The sequence below is a fragment of the Eschrichtius robustus genome, chromosome 12 (assembly GCF_028021215.1).
Source record: "Eschrichtius robustus isolate mEscRob2 chromosome 12, mEscRob2.pri, whole genome shotgun sequence".
In the NCBI taxonomy this organism is placed as follows: domain Eukaryota; kingdom Metazoa; phylum Chordata; class Mammalia; order Artiodactyla; family Eschrichtiidae; genus Eschrichtius; species Eschrichtius robustus.
Window position 1 is genome coordinate 7288152 of NC_090835.1, and position 19639 is coordinate 7307790.

Here is a 19639-nt window from a genome sequence, read left to right on the forward strand (position 1 = left end):
CACAAGAAGTCCTCAGACCACGTGAAACTACACGGTTTCACAGCTTCCTCTCCTCACAGACCTGAGCTCCCCACAGGGTAGGGATGGACCACATCCTCCTAGTCTGTCCTCTCTAGAGTGCTTGGCCACATGCCAGGCCCATGGGAGGGCTGAATGAGGCAGTGGGTCAATTAACAAATGTATAGGAAGACACTTGGGTAGGTGGTTGGGACAGAAAAATGATGAGTGGATGGGCCGGAGGACAGATAGGTGGTGGATGGCTGGGTGGAAAAGAGGTAAATGGATGGGGAGACAAGGACAGGTAGGTAGACAGGTAGGAAGGTGGAGTGGCTAGATGGTTAGGGAGTGAGGAGCTGAGAGAAGTAGGTGAATGAACAGAACGACAGTGGGGGGGAAGATGAATGGATGGATGAATGGGTAGGTGCATGTGAGTTGGGTGGGTGAGTAGGTAGGCAGATGGATGGACAAATGGTGGACAGATGGGTGGGTAAATGTACGGATGGGTTGGTAGGAAGGGGTGGTGGATGGGCAGATGGATGAGAAAAATACAAAGACAGATGCGCAGATGAACAGGTGGATGGATGTGTGGCTGGCTGGGAGGATAAACAACTGGGGGGGGGTGGAGGTAACCACAGTACTTACCTGGAGCCTCTTCCTCTTCTGCTTGGATAGAGTATGACTTCCATTCTGACTTTACCACCAGCTTGAGAACGTTGCGGGCAGCTGTCAGCCAGAAGTCCTCTGCTCCCGGGGCAGGGGATACCCTGCTCAGCCTCTAGGCTCCAGGCCTGTTCTGGTTCCGGAACCTGATCATGACCTGCCCCATTTTGGATCCGGAACCTGACTACTGTTTCTGACTCTAGAACCCGGATTAGAACCTGGCTTCTGTTTCAACTGTAGAAACAGACCCAGAACCTCACCTGACTTGGCTCATATTTTACCTTCAGAATCATGCCTGGATCTGCTGTCTGATTTCTCTCTTCTGTTCCTGATCCACTTTTTTTTTTTTGGTGATTTTTTTTTTAATTTTATTTTTTAATTGATGTATAGTTGATTTACAATGTCCTGATCCACTTTTGATACTTATCTAGCCTGAGACCCAGACCTTGGCGCAAAATCTATATCAGATTTGGAGACTAATTTAAACCTAGCATCTAATCTGGATCCAAATTCTGACCTGAATTTAGAGCATGTGCTGGAGTTGGAGCCTATTCTGCCTGAGAATCCCAAAGTCTAGAGCCTTTTCTAGATTTGGAACCCAGTCTAGCCAGTGGAACCTGACACAAGGTTGGAACTTATTCTGGATTCCAAACTCAACCAAACGACCAACTTTTAGAACCTGCTCTAGAAAATAAGATAAGCTACATCAGCTCTTCTGGAGGTCTGGGTTGACCAAGGTAGGAGGCTCATTAAGGGAAGCACATTAGGGAAAGATAAGGATTGGAGATGGAGAAGGAAATCTGCTGGGGTAGATGAGGGCATGAGGAGAGAGGCCCTTTGCTCTCCAAAATCAGCCAGGGCTTTAGCTCTCATCCTTCGGCTTGAGGGTCCAGGCATGGGGCTGGCATCTCCTTACCTATGAAGGCCTTTTTGTCATCCTCAGCCCCCAGGCGGTAGCAGCGCGGGAAGAAAGAGTCAGCATCGGCCTCGTCAAACCACGGCAAATTCCGGAGATTGAGACATAGACCCACCTATGGAGTTAGCCGCTGAGGGGGCAGGGTGGTACTGGCCCAGAGGGCCTCCAAGGGCCCCCACACTTCGCACACACCCAGACAGCTCAAGGGGACCCTGCTTGGACGTGCTCAGAGCCTCTGCCCCACTTGCTAGGCTTGATCCGCTCATGTCCACCTCCCCGTGTTGCCCATGTGGTTCCTCCGCCGAGTATGCCCCACATCCTTCCTATCCACTCTTTCACACCCTTAAATACCTGCCTTCTCTAGGAATCCTCCCGGTCCACACTAATAATATACTAGCAGGTCTCAGTTATAAAGCCTATCATTCTTGCCATAACCCTAGAAGATAGGTCTTACTGGTATTCTCATTTAAAGATGAGGAACCTGGGCTTCGCTGGTGGCGCAGTGGTTAAGAATCCGCCTACCAATGCAGGGGACACGGGTTCAATCCCTGGTCTGGGAAGATCCCACATGCCGTGGAGCAACTAAGCCCATGCGCCACGACTACTGAGCCTGCGTTCTAGAGCCCGTGAGCCACAACTACTGAAGCCCGTGTGCCACAATTACTGAAGCCCGCACGCCTAGAGCCTGTGCTCCGCAATGAGAGAAGCCACCACAATGAGAAGCCCGCACACCGCAACAAAGAGTAGGCCCCACTCGCCGCAACTAGAGAAAGCCCGCGTGCAGCAACAAAGACCCAACACAGCCAAAAATAAATAAATTAAAAAAAAAAAAGATGAGGGACCTGAGGCTCAGAGAGGTGAAGTCACTTGTTAATGAACCCAGCTAAGATATAATGGATCCATCAGCCAGATATGCTCTGCTTGGAGAGAAGGGTCCTCCTCCTCACAATCACCAGACCTGGTGTTTGTTCTGTCTCCAGATCCCATTTGGATCCTGGAGTCTATTTTAGGCACCATGTCTACCTGTGCCAGACATGCTGCAGGGGTTGGATTTGAACCCAGGCGTGTCCGAATCCCACTGAGTCATATACCTCCCCATCTCCTGAGAACTCTTACTGACGAGGAGAACAGGGAGTAGGGGTTGCCGGCCCAAGGACGGGGGGTGGGGGGGTTAGAAGCTGCCATGCCCGCGCCCTGGAGAGCCCACCTTTGTGGTAAAGGAGCCCGCCCGGGCATAGTGGTTTATCATTTGATCCTTGGAGAGGAAGCGACAGTCCAGCACGTCCCGCCGAGTGGTCCAGATGAAGTAGGGGATCTCGTTCCGAACCATGCGCGACTGTGGGGAGGGGAGGGGACAGGGGAGGCTAATGCGGGCAGCACAAGGCCCGAGGAGGCTTCTCCCCGCCCTGCTGGGCAAGGCGGGTGAATGGAAGGAGAGGATGCTACCAAGGGGGCCTCTAGCCCACACGCCATCTTTGTGTACGTTAAGGAAAGACATCTCTTCCTCCGGGGCACACACTGGGTGAGCGGAGAGCAGGTGGGCTCGCAGCTCCTTTGGCCAGGTGCCCCTAGGCAGTGACTAAGCCCCACAACTGAACGCCACACCTTGTTCTGGCTCTTGGCCATTAGTGACTTGCTCAATGGCATGACTGTGACTCCAAGCTGATGGGCACACAGCATGTGACAAAGGCTCTCTCGTGGGCTCCACCTCTCTCCGTCCTTCCTGCAACTCTGGGAGGTAGGATTATTGATAACCTCTAACACTATGTGCCAGGCCCTGTTCTAAGCTTGCCATGTCAACTCATTTAATCCTCACCACGACCCTATGAGGTAGGTGCTACCATTATCCCCATTTCACAGATGAGGGAACTGAGGCACAGGGACTTCTCCATGGGCTCACAAGGTTGGGCCATATGGAAGTGGCAGTCCTCAACCTCGCCTGACAGACCAAAACGGCAGTTTGGTCTAGTTCAGCTCAGTAAGTGGTGGTGCAAAGATTGAAAGCCAGGTGTCCCCATCTCAGCACACACACCCTCCACAACATCATATCAGCCTCTTTCAAAACGTTTTAAGCCCTTCCTGTTAGCCTTCCCTTGCTGGGGACGGGGGAAGATGAACTATGGGGTTTTTATTTGGAAGGGGGAATTACCAGGCGTGGAGGTTGTGCCGGCTTCTGATAACAACCTGGCAAACAGTTCTGAACCCAGGCCAGCCTTGTCTGTGTCCCTCACCACTCCGCTGGCCTACCTAGGCTTTAGAGAACCAATCAGTTTTTACCACAGATAGGGAAACTGAGGCCCAGAGAAGGAAAGGACTTGTCTGGGGTCACCCAGCTGGACTCTAGTGCTCTCCCTCAAACGAAGCAGACCCCTGTCCAGCCCCCTGGGCCCTCACCATCAGAGCATGCGTCCCATGCAGGTCATCAAATTCCAGTAAATCATCGAAGTCGAACAGCTGTGGTGGCCGGAATGCCTCATCCTCATCTTCATCCTCTGTGGATGCAGAGCCCAGGCCTGGTAAGGCCCCTGCCCCAACCCCACAGGCCCATATCACAGCCTCAACCCTGGGACAGTGGGAACCAAAGGGATGGGACTCAGGAAGTCTGGGGAAAGGGAGGGATTGCTCACCGTCCTCAGTGGTGTCACTGTCACCCATGACTGAGCTATTCAGATCCTTGTGTGGTGGTGGCAGTGTGGTACCCAAGTGATGGACCATCTTCTTCTCCACCCAGCCCCTCCGGCACAAAAGGCACCGGATCACAGGGTAGCGGCCTTGGATCATGAAAATCTTCTTCTGCTGCAAGGTGACAGAAGAATGCTTGTTCAGTAAGTATAGCCTAAGTGCCAGCCACAGGGGATATAAGGGTGAACCAGACAGCTATGGTCTCTGCCTTCAGGAAATTTCTATATTCCAGTAGAAGAGACAGGCTATAAATAAATAGAAAAATAATCTGCATAGTAATCATCATAAGAGTAACTATATTTATTTGCTAATATTTATTGAGCACCTACTATGTGTTAAGCACTTATATACATTACTAACAATGATAAGTATTTTTAATAGATACTATTATCACCACTTAACTGGTTATGAAACAGAGACATAGAGAGACTGAGTAGCTTGGCCACACAGTGGTTAAGTGAAACAGCAGGAATTTACATCCAGGCTGGCTAGCTCGAGAAACTGGATCTTAATGGGGACGCAGAGAAACACAGTCAGGGGAGTCTGAGAAGGAGCCAGGAATGTGCAGAGCCGGGAAAATTGCAGTTCAGGCAGAGGGAAAAGCATGTGCAAAGGTCTTGAGGCTGGAGAGGTTGGCAGGAACTGGAAGGAAGCCAGGGTGAATGGAGTGTGGAAAATGAGGGGGAGACCTCCTGAGAGGTAGGAATAGACTGTGGAAGGTCCTGCAGGCCTTGGAACGAACTTGAATTTTATATTAAGAGTAGCGTGAAGCAATAAAGCAAAGGGAGGGAGTGACATAGTTGGAGGCTGTAAGTGTGGCTTGCTGGCTTGCTGTCGTACGGAAAACAGATGGAGGGGACAAGGATGGAAGCAGGGAGACGAGTCAGAAGGTTGTTGTGCTTTCTGCAGGTTCTTACAGTGGAGATGGGAACAAGGCAATAGCGTTGAGATTCGTTTTGGAAATAGAGACTAGTTTTGCTGATGGGATTAGATGTGTGCGTGAGGGAACAGAAAGATCAGATTTCTGGCTTGAACAACTGGGAGATGGAGAAGACCAGAGAGTAGGGAGGAGAACAGGTTTGGGCAGGAAAATCAAGAGTATGGTTTGGGGCATGGGTCTGAAATGCTTTGATGTTCCCTGGGCGGAGATGTCAAGTGGGGGGTTGGATCTCTGGAGCGTGCAGTTAGAGGACTGGCTGGGCTGGAAAGGGCATGGAGTGGGCACAGCACACTGACCGGACTCACGGCCAAGGAGACAGGTGTGGAGAGGGACCCAGGGAACCAGAAGTGTCCCAAGAAGTCTTCAAAGGCAACTGAAAAGTAGCTGCCAGGGAGGGAGAAAGGAGAACTAGGAGTGTGCAGACAACCAAAAGGGAAGGTATGTGTGGGGGGTCGGTGCCTAAGGTGCCAAACCAAGGTCAGGACAGAAAAGGGACTGACTGCTGGATCTGGCTCCTCGGAGGTCACCAGTGACCTTGACTAGAGTGGTTCCCGATGGGAGTGGGGAAGGGCAGGGAACCAGAGTGGTGGGAGCTGAGGAGTGAATCCCAGGTAAAGTAGACAATTCTGCCAAGAAGTCTGGCTGTAAACGGGGTATTGAAAAACGGGGAAGTATTTGAAGATGGGTGTGGGATCAAGGATTTTTTTTTTCTTGTATGTTTTCTAAGGATGGGAGAAGATAGTGCAGGGAGGCAGGATGAGCCACTCTCCAGGCCCTTTCTAGACCCCCAAGCTCCCTCCGACCTTGATAGCTCTCTCCACGTGGATCTTGGCGTTTCTGAGCCGGCCCATGTGTTGAGACGCCTTGGAGAATCCTCGCCAAAGGACAAGAGAACCTGCAGAAAGATGCGCAGTGGGGCTGGGGTAGGCACCCTTCCTCTCTCTCCACTCTTCATCCGGATGCTCATCCTCTACAGCTCTTCTCCGTATCCCCACGTCCGCCCCCAGTCTTCTGGTCCTGGCCCCAACCGCCTCGGGCCAGGAGGGGCGGGCCGCAAGGGGCCTCACCGTCCTGCGGCGGGGCGTCCTCCTGGGCCGGGGTGGGCGAGGGCCCAGGGGGGCGGGGATCCGCGGCTCCCTGGGCGTGGCTGCCGTGGGCCGAGGACTCGAGGTCGCAGCCTAGGCGGCGCGCAGAGGCTGGGCTGCCGGCCCAGCGTTGGCCACCTGCCGGAGCCTCCTCTGGAAGCCGGAACTCGGAGTGGCCCGCGCAGAGCCATGGGGCGGGGGGACTGGTGCGGGGCTCGGGCGGCAGCAGCTTTCGCGGCCAGCTGCACACGGGACCCCCGTCCTGGCGGTACCAGGCGGTGGAGCCGCGGGGTGTATCCCGCAGCTCTCCCGCTCTCAGGAGCAGCGCCGCGCCGGGGCCGTGCATGAGCACCTCGCCGCGCGCGCGCGTTCCCAGGGCCCCAGAGCCCGCCTCCCCTCCGCGCGCAGCCGCGTCTCGGGGGAAGGCCCTTCGGTGCCCGAGCTGGGCCCTCCGTTCTGAAGCCCCGCCCCCTGTTTTTTGTCGCCTTAGAAACCATTCACCCGGCACAATCAGGCCTCGGATGGAGGGTTCGGCGGGACTACTTCCAGCAGGCCAAACGCCGAGCCTCACCTGCTCCAGACCCTTAATGAACAGGGCGCTGGAGTTGGAAGCGCAGAGCACTGGTCCGCCAGTTTCTAACAGAGTCCTGATTCTTTATCCAGCGCTTCCTGGCGCTTCAGTTATTCCGCAGTATTCATAGGGGACCACTCGCTAGGTGGTGAGCTAGGTGCTGGGGACCAGAAGAACAACCTAGAGATGGTCCCTGATTTCACGGAGCTTACAGCCAAGTGAAGGGGAAACAAACAAAAAGCGAGCAACAAAGGAATAAAACAGGTGTAGGTATGATAAGGGCAATGAACAAGCAATGAACTGAAACTAGGAAGGGGGCACACTTTATATAAGGTAATCAAGGCTGTCCTCTCTGAAGAGGTGACATTTAAGCTGAAGCCTACAGAATGCAAAGGTGTTGAGGAGTTCGCCAGGGGAAGAATAGCATTCCAGGGAGAGGAAAGTCTCAGCAACAGCCCTGAGAGAGTAAGAACCTTCCTGGGGAACTAAAAGGAAGCCAGTGTCCTGGTGAGACCTGATCAGATCTGCAGGACCTGGCAGATGGAGCTAGGGTAAGGTCCTTCGGGGTAGATTTGAAAGCCAGGGCAGTATTATGGGGAAAATAATGAAGTGCAGAACACACCCACCCCCCCCAAAAAAAAACCCCTCGGAAATAAAGTCTCATTGTTTGAGTCGACTGCAGAAAAAACAAGTTATGCAACAGCCCTCAAGACAAGACTGTAAGCAACCTTTTTGGAAGCAGTAGGAAAGTGTTAACCTCAAATGTCACAGGTGAGATAAATAAGCCTCCAAGACGTTAAATAATTCGCCTTAAATCACACAGCAGAGGCAGCATTGGAACCCAGATCTGACTCCAGAGCCCCACTCTGAAACAGAAATGCTATTAAACACAAGTCCACGTCATCACTCAGAAGGGTTGCCTATCAGTCATGCAAGTACCAAATGGACAGTTTGTGAGGCAAACTCTAGCAATGCCCACTCAAGCAAAGTCCACGAACCCAGCTTTGTTAGTCACTGGTAGATCTGCTCATACAGTGACGGTGGGTCCTCCACAGAGCTGTCCAGCCAACCCTAACCACTGAAATCACCCTTCCCAACCCTGTGGCTGGTGATTGGGCTTCCCAAAAGGCACGCCGTCAGGAGAGGACCGGCTGATTGGCAACCATCCAGTCTGTACTCACCAGCCAGCAAATTTGGTTTTAGGGGCTCTGAACCCTGGGAGATGGATCTGTGACAAATGAGAGTTCTGGCTGGCTCACCCAGGCAATGCTGTCCTGTGAGGGCTGAGTGAGCAGCTACCATACTCTAGTGGACATCCACCTTCACCTTGAGCACCTTCATGAGAGCAACATTCACTGCAAAGCTAGGATACAGCCATACGCCCCAGACAAGGGCGCACCTAATTCTGCAAGGCAGGAGGGGGAGAGTCAGAGAGGTAATGTCATAAAGGGGGTGATAGCTGTCCAAGCTGCCCCCACCCCCAGCCCCTCCATCCTTAAGTCTTTAACAGTACCTTTTCCTGTTTCAAGAGACCCCTTTTGGCCACATGGAAGAAACTCTTTTGAAAACTCAGCTCAAAGGCCAACCCTTCTGAAACTTTTCCTGACATCCTCTTCCATAAAAACACCCTCTGTGGGCCCCCCCAGACTTCCACTAGTGAATCTGAAATGCTTCAACGCACCTATTTACACACCCAGCCGTTTTACTGGCCCCCAGGTCTCTCTGAGACAGGGATGATGTCATCCCCCATGTCCAGCACAATGGAAGTTACCAAACAGCTTGGATACTGGGCTGGTGGAAAGATCAGTTACTGTTAATTCAGTACCTGTACGGCAGGTACTGTGTCAGATTTACATTATCTCCACTTTAAGAAACTGAGGCACAGACTATTAATAATTTGCTCAAATTCATCAGTAAGAATCAGGACTCAAGACATTTTTTTTTTAACTTCAAGGTATCACTAAGGTTTAGTGCTGTCCAAGAGAACTTTCTGCAATGATGGAAATGTTCTATTTACATACCCTGTGACACGGCAGGCATCAGCAACTTGTAGCTATTGAGCACTGGTGGGACTGAGACAGTAGATTTTAAACTTTTTTAACTGTAACAATTAGACACACGTGGCTAGTGATTACTGTCTTAGCACAGGTAAAGGAAGAAATCTTGGATTTGAACTCTACCCGCTTGCTCACTAGCTGGGAGATTTGGGGCAGGCTGCTGCATCTCATGGAACCTCAGTTTCCTTAGCCATGAAATGGGATCATTATTTCTCTGAGGTTACCTTCTAGCCCAAATGAGCTCATTACGTGAAAAGGACCAAAGCTCTATATAGGCAGAGAGAGCAGTTTCAGAAATGGGTGGAGCCTGGACTGCAACGGAGGTCTCTTGGGTTAGGGCCTTCGGCAGGACTAACGCCAGGGGCCAATCATGAAACTGTCTCTGGTGGGGACTCCCAGGCCCAAGTGCCAGCCAGATGGTTTTAGGGAAGAAAAAGCCTCCCCTCCCCTCTTTTCACGTATACACAGAGAGCACAGACCTCATGCACCCCCAGAGGGGCAAAAAGAGACTTTAATTAGGGGAGGGAGGATCCACCAGAATAAGAAAAGGTACAGCGAGCGTGGGAGCAGAGGAGCCAGAGCAGGCAGGAGGCCCCAGCCGGGAAGCTCTGGAGGACTCACCTCTCCACCTCTAGCACAGGCACTGCACTGACAGACAAGGCGAAACAGCAGCCCCTCTCAGCTGGGAGGGCACGAAGAGGCCCCTGCGGCCAGAGGTTGCCTAGCTTTCAGGCCCCAGCTCCTAGGCGTGGCTGGTGGCCACCAGTTCAGCCCTTGTCCCCAGCCAGTGCTGGGTGGCCATCTTCAGGCAGAGCTCAGGAAGCTGGCAGAGGGTCTCCACCGCTTCTACTGGGCCCAAGGAAATAAGAGAAGGAGGGAGAGGAACTGGAGTCTGAAACCTCCCTCCCTCCCCACCTGGGGTGGCTCCAGGGAGGAACAGTAGTCGCCTTCTGGCTCCAGGCCCGCCCAGACCCACAGCGACCAATAAGGTACAATCACTGGGACCAGTCACAGCCACTGGAGGTGGAGGTTGTTTGTTTAAAAAAAAAAAAAAAAAAAAAAAAAAAGACAAAAAGGTTACAGTCTCCTACAAGCACAGAGTTTTAAGTTTCAAGACGTTAAAAAAAATCTGTCCCAGCCCAGGGGACTGAACATCAGAAGCCAGCCTGACCAGGCACATGTGGCCTTGGGGCAGGTCCACTGCTGCTTTGCTGCCCAGCTAGCAAGCACACCCCACCTCCCACATCTAATGCCCACCCCAACACCCAGCTCCCCTCCGCTGCTGCTGCTGCCGCCGCTGCTCTGGGGAGTAACTCCAGGACGCCTTCGCAGAGACACGGGGGAGTCTGAGGGGGAAGGCCACGAGATCCAGCCAGATGCTTTAAAACTGTCAAGAGAACCAAGAGGCGGTGAATGATGGTTATTACTGTATCCTCGGAGGCCTGCTCTGGGGAGGTGGGCTGATTTGAGAGCTGCAGCTGTACTCAGATCTCTGCAGGGCAGGGTTGGGTCTCAGGACACCCTGTGGGCACGCTCTAATTTAGCCAGCATTCAGCAGTGACCTTTGGGGCACTGGCCCTAAAACCTAGCACTGGACAAGGCAGAAAAACTAAGGGTGATGCAGGTTTTTCCACAGCTCCCCTTGGCCGTGCCACAATGGCTGCCAAAAAGCCCTGTCACAGTGCCTTGCTTGCTGAACTCAGGTTGCCTTCTTTACAAATGGGGGCTCACATGCAAATGCTTGGGGACTCAGAGAGGGACCCAGGATCTGGTACTCTGTGTCAAGCTCTGGGTGGTCCTCCAAGTAGGACAGGCCCTTGAATGCTTTCTGTCCTCAAATATCTCCCATGGTGCCTAGAACAGCCCTGGATATTTTATAGACCAGAGATTGTGGACCAATGGCCCATGGGCTGAACTCAGCCCAAAGATGAGCATTGTTTGGCCCAGGGTTTAAAAGAATATGAATTAGTCGATATGAATATGAATTAGCCAACCGTGAAAATATAGTACACCGCACAAAGATCCAGATTTTGAGATTCTTTTGATGAAGCCACAGAGGGCCAGAGCTGTGCGGTGGTGATCCTCTTCAGGTGAGGCACGTGCTCACCAGGTCCCCACATAGCCCGCCTCACTCATGTACATTACCGGCCCGACCCTTACATGCACCTGATGCCATAATACTATCTTAGATCTTTGAGTCTGAAAACTCCAATTCCTGGTTCATTCACTTACTGGCTGAGGCACCTTGGACATATGACTTAACTTCCAGAGCCCAGATAATTCATCTATGAAATGGGGATGACACCTGATTCAAAGGTTGTTTTAGGTATTAAATGAGATACATGAATGTACTTTTTAGCTGTATTACCACAGAAATGTAATTACTCTAACAACTAAATGACTGTTGAATGAATGACCCAAATACTAAATTGGGACAAGAACTATTTTTCTTCAGTTGAATTTAGAGACCTCCTAGTGCCCTGGCCATATAACCTTGTGCTACAATACAGGGAAAGCTTATTATGCACCAGGTGATATGCTTTATATACATTTCCTCATTAATGCTCAACCACACTGAAAAGTACGGATTAATTAACAGCCTCACTTCACAGCCGAGGAAACTGAGGCTTAGTCGAGAGGTTCCGTAACATGCCTGAGGAAGCAGTGGAGCCGGACTCACACATAGGTGGCCTGACTCCACGGCCTGTGTGACCTGAACAAGCACGTTCCCCTGGGTGCACAGTACAGCTACTTTGTACACTGGTGTCCTCAGTATAATTAAAGCCCAGGGGAAGCGGGTGTAATATCCATTTTCAGGAATCGGAGCTCCTCCTGGGCTGGACCTGTACGCACTGGTAGGAGTAAACACGAATTCTACCATCTAGGGATCAGAGCTGACTCTGAGCGGAACATAGCAACAAACCAAGGACTGTTTAGAAAAAGAAAAAAAAAAGAGAAGGCACGTCGTGATTGACTAAAAAAGAACAACTGTGTCATCATTTCATCAGTGTAAACAATTCGCCCTCCTCAAAGGGCTGTAGTCCTTTCCGTCACTAAGGCACAAACAACTAAAGAGGGATCTGTAGGACTTAAGCCATGAAAATGATGGAAAACAGGCTGAAGAAATCATGACTTTAAGCCTGAGAAACAGATGCCGAAGGAAACTATTCCAGTCTGTTTGAGAAGTGGAATTATACTATGATTAACTGTCCTATACTCCTAGAAAATTCACATGTGGATTTAACTTGCCTCACTCGGGGATTGAACTAGATACAGGGAAGGACTGTGTACATTTTGAGATGTAGAAATGAGCGACTAAGAGAGGCATCCCCCAGGCCCCCGGAGATGGAAAATGCCCTGCAGCTCTCCAACATGAAGCATGGGCCCTCCCACCCCAAGGAATCGGGCTGACCTACAGCCCACCAGAGTTCCTAGAGGCCTCAGGAAATATTCATGCACAGTTGGCACCACTTTCCCACCGGATGCTAAGTTCTCAGCACAACCCATAGGTCTTTCTACTTCTGGAAGGAAACCAGGAAGGCCCCTACACTTACATTCTTGAGGAACTCCTCGGCCACAATGCGCGCACGGGCATTGACCGAGAGCTTCATCTCACTGATCTCCTTGTCGATTTCTTCCATGAAGTGGATCACAAAGTCCACCAACTTGTGTTTATACATCTGTTCTGTGTGGAAGTTGGTGATCAGAAAACTGATGTCATACCCCTAGGGAAGGAAGACAGTGGGGAGGAGGGAGAGAAGAAACAGGAGAGAATCAGCATCCTGGGGGCACTGAGCTGGCCATGCCCTCTACGTCCACTTAGCCACATGCTTCCAGCTGCTTGTGACCCTATCCCAAGCTACATGCCCTTCAGGCAGCAGCCCACCTGCTCCAGTGGGGTGTGTATGTTGGATCCAAGGAACCAACAGTTGGATCAACTAAACCCAGTTGAGAATTTTGTGTCTATCAGACATCTCTGGCAGACTATCTGTGGCACAGACAGTTGCATTCAGAATGAGTCAAGGAAGAGTGAAGGGACTGGAAATCTTGTCAAAGAAGAATCTCATTAAACAAAAGGAACATCTAGTCCAGAGAGAAGCGAAGATGCTGTGGGAGAAGGACGGGACTGAGGTCTTTAACTATCAGATGGGCTGTGTGTAGAAAAGCAATTTTATTTATTCTGGGTGGCCCTGGAGGTTAGCTCTAGGACCAGGAGAGATTTTAGCTCAGGATGAGGACAAGCTTGGCCAACATGTCTAATGCGTCTGACGATGGTGTTTGCTGCTGTGTGTGGTAGTTGCTTAGTCACTGGCAGAGAGTCAATCTGGCAGGGAGTCTGTAGAGAGGACTCAAGTACAAAGCCAGGCAACAATTGACCCAATGCAACTGTGGCCTTGAGACTATGACTGAGTTGGTGGCAGAGTTTAGATTTCTGATTCATCATGCCCTTTCTGCCGCTAAACTATAGGCTCTGGGAAGGTGCACAACGCATCTCATCTTTTTTGCCTTTTCCGTGGTTGAGGCAGACCCAGCCTCCTAAGCTGATTCCCCTTATTCCCACAACAGCCGAAATGAAGGCCAACTCTCAACTAAGGCTGTGGGCACCCTACAGCTGGGGGAGCAGCAATCCCAGTTCTAGAAACAATCCCAGGCCAGTGACAGTTGACTCGGTAGTGGAATTCTGGGTATTACACACATATGGATCACACAGTCTCACCTCCACTGGTTTCCTTCGGAGGATAAAGAAGTTCTCTGCTCTCATCATCATGAAGCGCATGAACTTGTGACATAAAATCTTCTCGATCTCATCAGCCTGGTGAGAGCAAAGGAGAAATGTGTTTCCCTAAAGCTGACACTCTAGGCCAATGGAAATCTGGAGCATGGTCTTCTGACTGCAATTTCCCCCAGGTTCGCTGGAGGTAGTGGGGTTGGGTATTGGCACACCACCACCTGAACTCTGAATCGTGGGGTAACTGGTTGCCAACTGAAAAGAGGGTCTACTACATTAGAGCCCTCCAACTTAATGGGACGTTATCATGATCTTGCCTTCACCCTTTCCAGAAAAGTAATTCTGGCAAGCCCAAATCTTTTTTTAATTTTTATTTTTTGGCCATGCCGCATGGCATGCAGGATCTTAGTTCCCCGACCAGGGATCGAACCTGTGCCCCCTGCAGTAGAAGTGCAGAGTCTTAACCACTGGACTGCCAGGGAAGTCCTGGCAAACCCAAACCTTTTATCTGTTCCTTCCAGAGTCCACGTCTATATTCAAAACTACCCTTTCCTTTCTTATTTCCCTAGTGCTACATTTTCCAGTCTGTGATACATACTGTGAAGAATATCAGAGATAACCTTAGGTGGTCTCCACTTTAGTAACAATGAACATCAAACAATCCCCAAAGTTTCTCTCTGATGAACTCTCAACATTTCTGAAGGAAGAATTTTGCTGCACAGGGCAGACACGCCCTTAACAGCCCCCAACACTTGTTAATCTCCCCTTTCAACAAAGAGAGCAGGCCCTTGAGTTAGAGCTTTCTATAGGCAAAAGTGTCTAGTCTGAACTTAATAACCTTGTTTTGTTTTCAATGTGCTTGTTTTTTAGAGTTGTCCTCAATTTGGCAAGCGGTATTATTTTTCCATTTGTGGCACAAAGTTTCTTTTTCAAACAAATTTAATTAGGAGAAAATAAGTTGGGCTTCCCTGGTGGCGCAGTGGTTAAGAATCCGCCTGCAAATGCAGGGGACACGGGTTCGAGCCCTGGTCCGGGAAGATCCCACACGCCGCGGAGCAACTACACCCGTGCGCCACAACTACTGAGCCCACACGCCACAACTACTGAAGCCTGCATGCCTAGAGCCTGTGCTCTGCAAAAAAAGGAACCACCACAATAAGAAGCCCGCGCACTGCAAGGAAGAGTAGCCCCTGCTTGCCACAACTAGAGAAAGCCTGCGCACGGCAACAAAGACCGAGCACAGCCAAAAATAAATAAATAAAATAAATTTATTCAAAAAAAAGAAAAACAAAAAGAAATTACACTTCATATTTTTACCCTAAATCTCACTTTCGGAGTCTATGGCTATCAAATTGATACTGTTACTGCTTACTTTTCTGAACTGGACTTATCCTTCATTCCTTAGGAAAAGTTTTGTGACCTGACACCAAACTGGCCTGTAGCCTTGGCTGCTACATTTCCTGCCTTCTAATCCAGAGCAAGGCCTAGAAGATGGGGCTGATCTCTCTTTATTCTACCGAGCTGACGAGTTTGGCAATCATTTCCTGGAAACAGAACCTGGGTTTCTTTGCACCCTGAATCTGGCATGCTGATCTCTCACATGGGGGCCCCTGGCCTCCCGGTGAGGCAGGGGATCTGTGGTGAGCTCACCTGTTTCACAGCAATGCTGACCCGGACAGAGTTGATGGAGCCTTCAATCAGAACCTTTTCCTTCTCATTCCTGCTGATGGTCACAGGCTGCAGCAGGAGCTCTTTGCTACTCCTGAAAACACAAAATCACAGAGGCCTCTGTACTATAAAAGAACAGAATGGTCAAGGAGACCCCACGGCAGGTCCTAGAATCACTATCTGGGACCACAGAGTCCAAGGAATAGGAGACTCACAAGCAGGGGTGCTCCAAGATGGGGGCCAGCAAGCATGTTCTCCAGCAGAAAGAGCACAGGCTCTGGAGTCAAGGCGAAAACGTTTTGAAATCCAGCCTCCTCTGTTACTTTCCTTGGGCAAGTTACCCTGTTGGAATCTCAACTTCCTCATTTGTAAAATGACTCTGATTCCTATTTCACTGCTGAGGACTGAGAGAGATCAAAAAGAGTCAAGTGTCTAACAGTGTGCCTGGCACATTGTAGGAGCTTTACAAATGACAGCTCTTATTTTCATAACTATAGGCAAACCCATACACTGTTTAGGGAATGAGGAGAGAGCCTGCCTTAGAGATAAGGACAAGCTAAAATCGAACAGTCTGGCCTCCTTTAATGATCAATCCAGAAGGATTCACTTGTTCAGCATTAAGATCCCTCTCAGCTCAGCTCCCATTCTGATGTCCCTAGATCCCTGTGATGACAGTTGGTAGTTAACTATGGTGGTGGTATCTGGGAGCTATTATCCTTTAAAAATGCCTATTGGAAACCATATATGTTAAGTAGCATAACAGGGCACATCCTAACATCTTGTCAGTTTTCTTAAATTCAAATCATATCAACTTAGTGTGGTAACACTGCTTATCTCAGTTGTATATGTCCCAGATTAAATTTTAAAGGGGAAAAAGAATCATTTATTTACAAAACATAAATTACATAAGAGAAAATAATCCCAAGCATGGAATATTTGCAGTGGACGATGGAAGAGTCTAGTTTTTTTTTGGCGGGGGTGGGGGGTGGGGGGCGGGGGAATCCTTGATCTTTAAATTAGAAAAGAATAGAGATGGCATCTCAGGTAACTAAATTCTTAGTCTTCTCCTTAAACTGCCAGAGGGCTCACTAACTCCATGGGAGATACTTTCCAAATGGCCCTACGCTGAGAAGTCACACCTCGTGTCACGCAATCTTGACTCCAGAGCAGCTTCTCCCCTGAGTTTTGTCCTGCCAACCCACTGACCCTATTTTCTGAACTTCAAATTGGGAACCATTGTTCATCTGGCAGCAAGACAAAAAATGTGAACTGCAGTTGTACTGACAACGCCAGGATGGAAGTTGTTCATGGCACACAGTCATCTCTGGGTGCTGCACCCATCAACCCCACCCCTTTCCCTTCCCTACCTGACTTCCACTTCCGGCTTGTTGTGTCGTTCCACCACCTGGGAGGAGAAATTCTCCAGGCAGAGGGCAGCCTGCAGTGTGGCCCGCACGGCACTCAGGTAGGGACGGAGAGTGGCAGTCTGTAGGAAAAACAGAGGATCAGAATCTGTCTCACCAAACCCACTGGTCCCCTAGTCGAGCTACACAGGAGCCAGGCAGTACTCAGGGTCCCTGACTCCCAGACACTACAGTAAACAGAATAGACTAGGCCTTCAAGGTGCCTTTCGTTCTAGGTTTAGAACAGTGGTTCTCAACAGGGGACCATTTTGCCTGCCAGGGGACATTTGGCAATGTCAAGACATTTTTCATTTTCACAACTTGGGGTGGGGTAGGGGTTACTGGCATTGAGTAGACAGAAGTCAGGCATACTGCTAAATATCCTACAATGCACAACAAAGAATTATTCAGCCCCAAATAGTACTGAAGTTGAGAAACTCTGGTCTAGAAGCATACAGGTGAATGACTGTCTTCAATCTACCTTTTGAGCCAACAAATGTATAAATCTACAGTGTGCCAAGCACACTAGCGGCTGGGAATTCAAAGATGATTAAGACCTTCTCTACCCTTAAAACCGCTCAACTAGGTCAGGAAAACAAAGAAAGTAACTGTGATATAATGGGTAAAATGTAAAATAGATTTACAAATTTTATTTGCAAAAGAAATTGGTTTTGATTTGAAGATGGAAATAAGATTAGGAGGACTTTACAATGATAAAAAGTAGAATGACATTCCCAATAGAGGCAACGGTGCCTAGCTACACTGGCCTATCTTCAGTTCCTCGTATTAGCCAAGTTCTTTCTCACCTCAGGCCTTCACACATGCCAAACCATCTATCTGCAGGCTTTTCTCCCCCTTCTTTGCCTAAGTCATCCTTTAGATCTTGGCTTATTCAGGGAAGGCCTCCTCCTTCCTCAGAGAGGCCTTTCCTGACTTCGCTCTTCATAGCACATACTATAATTTACAATGACACACCCTTTATATACCTTTAATAAAGTAATTTTCTCCTTCACTAAACTGTAAGCTCCATGGTCAACAGACCATGTCTGTTTTATTCAAATTTACATACCCTGCACCTAGCTCAGTCAGCACCTTACATATACACTGTCTTACTCAGTTTCTGTAGAATAAGTGAATGAATGAAAAAATAACTTAAGCAAGATCAGAATAACAAAAAAGGGCAGTAAGAGTTCCAGAAGTAGTAACGAGTACAGTGTTGCCGGGAAGCATTTTAGATTCAATGGATGAGGCTGCAGTGGTAGCCTAGAGATTCATGGGGAATCTCAAATGCCAGGCTACTGAGTTTAGCTCTTCTTTTAAGGTGGTAAGGAACTGCTGGGGCTTTCTGAGGAGGAAGTTACACGACTACAGTTGCATGGCAACTCTGTGGAGAATGGACTGGAGGAGAGGGAAGTGAGGGAGCAGGCAGAGAAGGTTATTTAAGGAGGGTAATGAGGGCTTGGCCTGGGGCAACGCAGGACAAGCAAGATTATCTCTGTCAAAATTCAGACAGCAAATCTGAAAAAGGTGCATTTTAGGTGGCCAGCCCTGTGATGCCTGCCCTTTCACAAACAGAATAGACACATTCTCGTGTAATACCTCAACAAGTTTGATGTTTAAAAAAATCAAGAGGCATGGCCTAAATTAAAACAAAAAAAGAATATCCCAGCTTTCTAGCTGACATAAGAGGACACAGAGGCGGAATAAGTAACACAGGAGGACGAGCAAGCTTAGGGAGAGAAGATGAGTTTTGATCCAGAGGTCTAATTTCAAGGTGTCCTCAAGATATCCAGGTGAACCTTGAAAGAGAGCTAGGAAGGTAGATTTAGGAGTCACCATAAATCACATGGTCACGAAAACCTGTACATTAAATAGGTATCACCAGAGAGTGTAAAGAAGAGGAAGGTAGTGAGCCAAAGTCTCAATTTCCAGGAACACCCACAGTTATCAAGAGGACTTCCTGGAAGGGAGGGGTCAGCAGTATGAGAGCTTATATTCTACAGTAAGGTTGATACGGTTGAGTTCTGACCAGGAAGGGGTCTGCGTAGAGGCAGCATAAAAGAGATCCTTCAGTGAGGCAGAAGCAAGGCTGGGGCAACATGAAGAGTGGGATAAGCAAGTGTGGAAGTTTCCCTGAGAGAACTGTGGGGTCAAGCGGGCAAGAGAGAACAGGGGAGTGTATTTAGTGAAGGTCTACTCGGGGTGGGGAGGTGGCCCTACTACGTGCCTCAGCGGCCCTACTACGTGCTGAGGCTTACTACGTGCCTTCGAGGCGCTACCACAAGCCTAGGAGAGCCCACTTCCGGCTTCCTCCATGCCTCACTAGCCCCCATCTGCTTCAAAGATCAGACTATGCGGCCGCAAGGCCTGCTTCTTCCAAGGGCGTCCCCCGCTCGCCCCTTCCTCACCTCGGCCCCACCCCGCCCTCTTTCTCCCAGCCTCAGGGTGCCCCCACACCCGCAGCATCCCTCGGCCCAGGGCCTCTCCGCTGCAAAGCCGCATCTCCCCCAGACCCAGATCCCTGAGACAGAACACCGGGGGTCCCCGGCCCGGGGCCCGTCTCTCACCATCGCGGGCGCTGGCTGGGCCGGAAAGCGGAAGTGCGGAAGTGGCCAGTCCCGCGCCGCCTTCCCTTTCGCGAGAAGCGCAGTCGCAGTCTCCGCCCGGACGTCTGGACTGTACCATCAACGCTCCGAGCGGGGGAGGAGGAGGCTAAGAACATTTGGCCCCTCGGAAGTTTTCCCCCTAGGACTGTCTTGGTAGTTTTAGGCTCCTGAAGTGTAGAGTCACTACTCAAGCTTCTCCCGTTACCCATGCAGCTCTTGCTTGCGACTCTGGCCGTCTTGTCTTCTTTGCCGCCTTCTTCCCTCATAGTCATGCAATGGTGCAGCCCGGCCTCAGGTTGGGCACCATATTAGGACAAGGCGA

General features: G+C 50.1%; 2 protein-coding genes and 1 non-coding gene across 7 annotated transcripts in view; all 3 read right to left on the reverse strand.

Annotated features, from left to right (window-relative positions):
• Window positions 1-9303, reverse strand: part of TTLL3 (tubulin tyrosine ligase like 3) — a 32426-nt gene extending 23123 nt beyond the window's left edge. For 3 of the 5 annotated variants that reach the window (XM_068558631.1, XM_068558630.1, XM_068558632.1), the window contains exons 1-7: window positions 6266-9303; window positions 6002-6093; window positions 4204-4372; window positions 3971-4068; window positions 2784-2912; window positions 1577-1691; window positions 643-741 (exon numbers count right to left, since the gene is read on the reverse strand). In XM_068558631.1, coding sequence (XP_068414732.1) covers window positions 643-741; window positions 1577-1691; window positions 2784-2912; window positions 3971-4068; window positions 4204-4372; window positions 6002-6093; window positions 6266-6629 — 1066 coding nt within the window. In that variant the 5' untranslated portion in view covers window positions 6630-9303. Of the gene's footprint in view, window positions 1-642; window positions 742-1576; window positions 1692-2783; window positions 2913-3970; window positions 4069-4203; window positions 4373-6001; window positions 6094-6265 lie in introns of those variants that run through there. The other 2 variants (XM_068558633.1, XM_068558634.1) reach the window with 2 other exon arrangements.
• Window positions 9304-9391: 88 nt separating this feature from the next.
• Window positions 9392-19386, reverse strand: ARPC4 (actin related protein 2/3 complex subunit 4). The gene is made up of 6 exons (XM_068558659.1): window positions 19279-19386; window positions 16676-16794; window positions 15291-15402; window positions 13629-13724; window positions 12466-12636; window positions 9392-10298 (listed from the first exon to the last, which is right to left on the reverse strand). The coding sequence occupies exons 1-6, from the start codon at window positions 19279-19281 to the stop codon at window positions 10293-10295; spliced, it is 507 nt and encodes a 168-aa protein (XP_068414760.1). The 5' UTR covers window positions 19282-19386; the 3' UTR covers window positions 9392-10292.
• On the reverse strand, window positions 14050-14122 carry TRNAR-UCU (transfer RNA arginine (anticodon UCU)). Its single transcript has one exon. It is a non-coding gene; the product is annotated as a tRNA-Arg (tRNA).
• Window positions 19387-19639: the final 253 nt, after the last annotated feature.

Coding starts and splice junctions, on each gene's coding strand:
- ARPC4 (XM_068558659.1), bottom strand. Junction 15,403..16,675: donor AAGCCGGAAGTGGAAGTCAG/GTAGGGAAGGGA, acceptor TTGTGTTTTCAG/GAGTAGCAAAGAGCTCCTGC. Junction 13,725..15,290: donor TCAGCATTGCTGTGAAACAG/GTGAGCTCACCA, acceptor TGCTCTCACCAG/GCTGATGAGATCGAGAAGAT.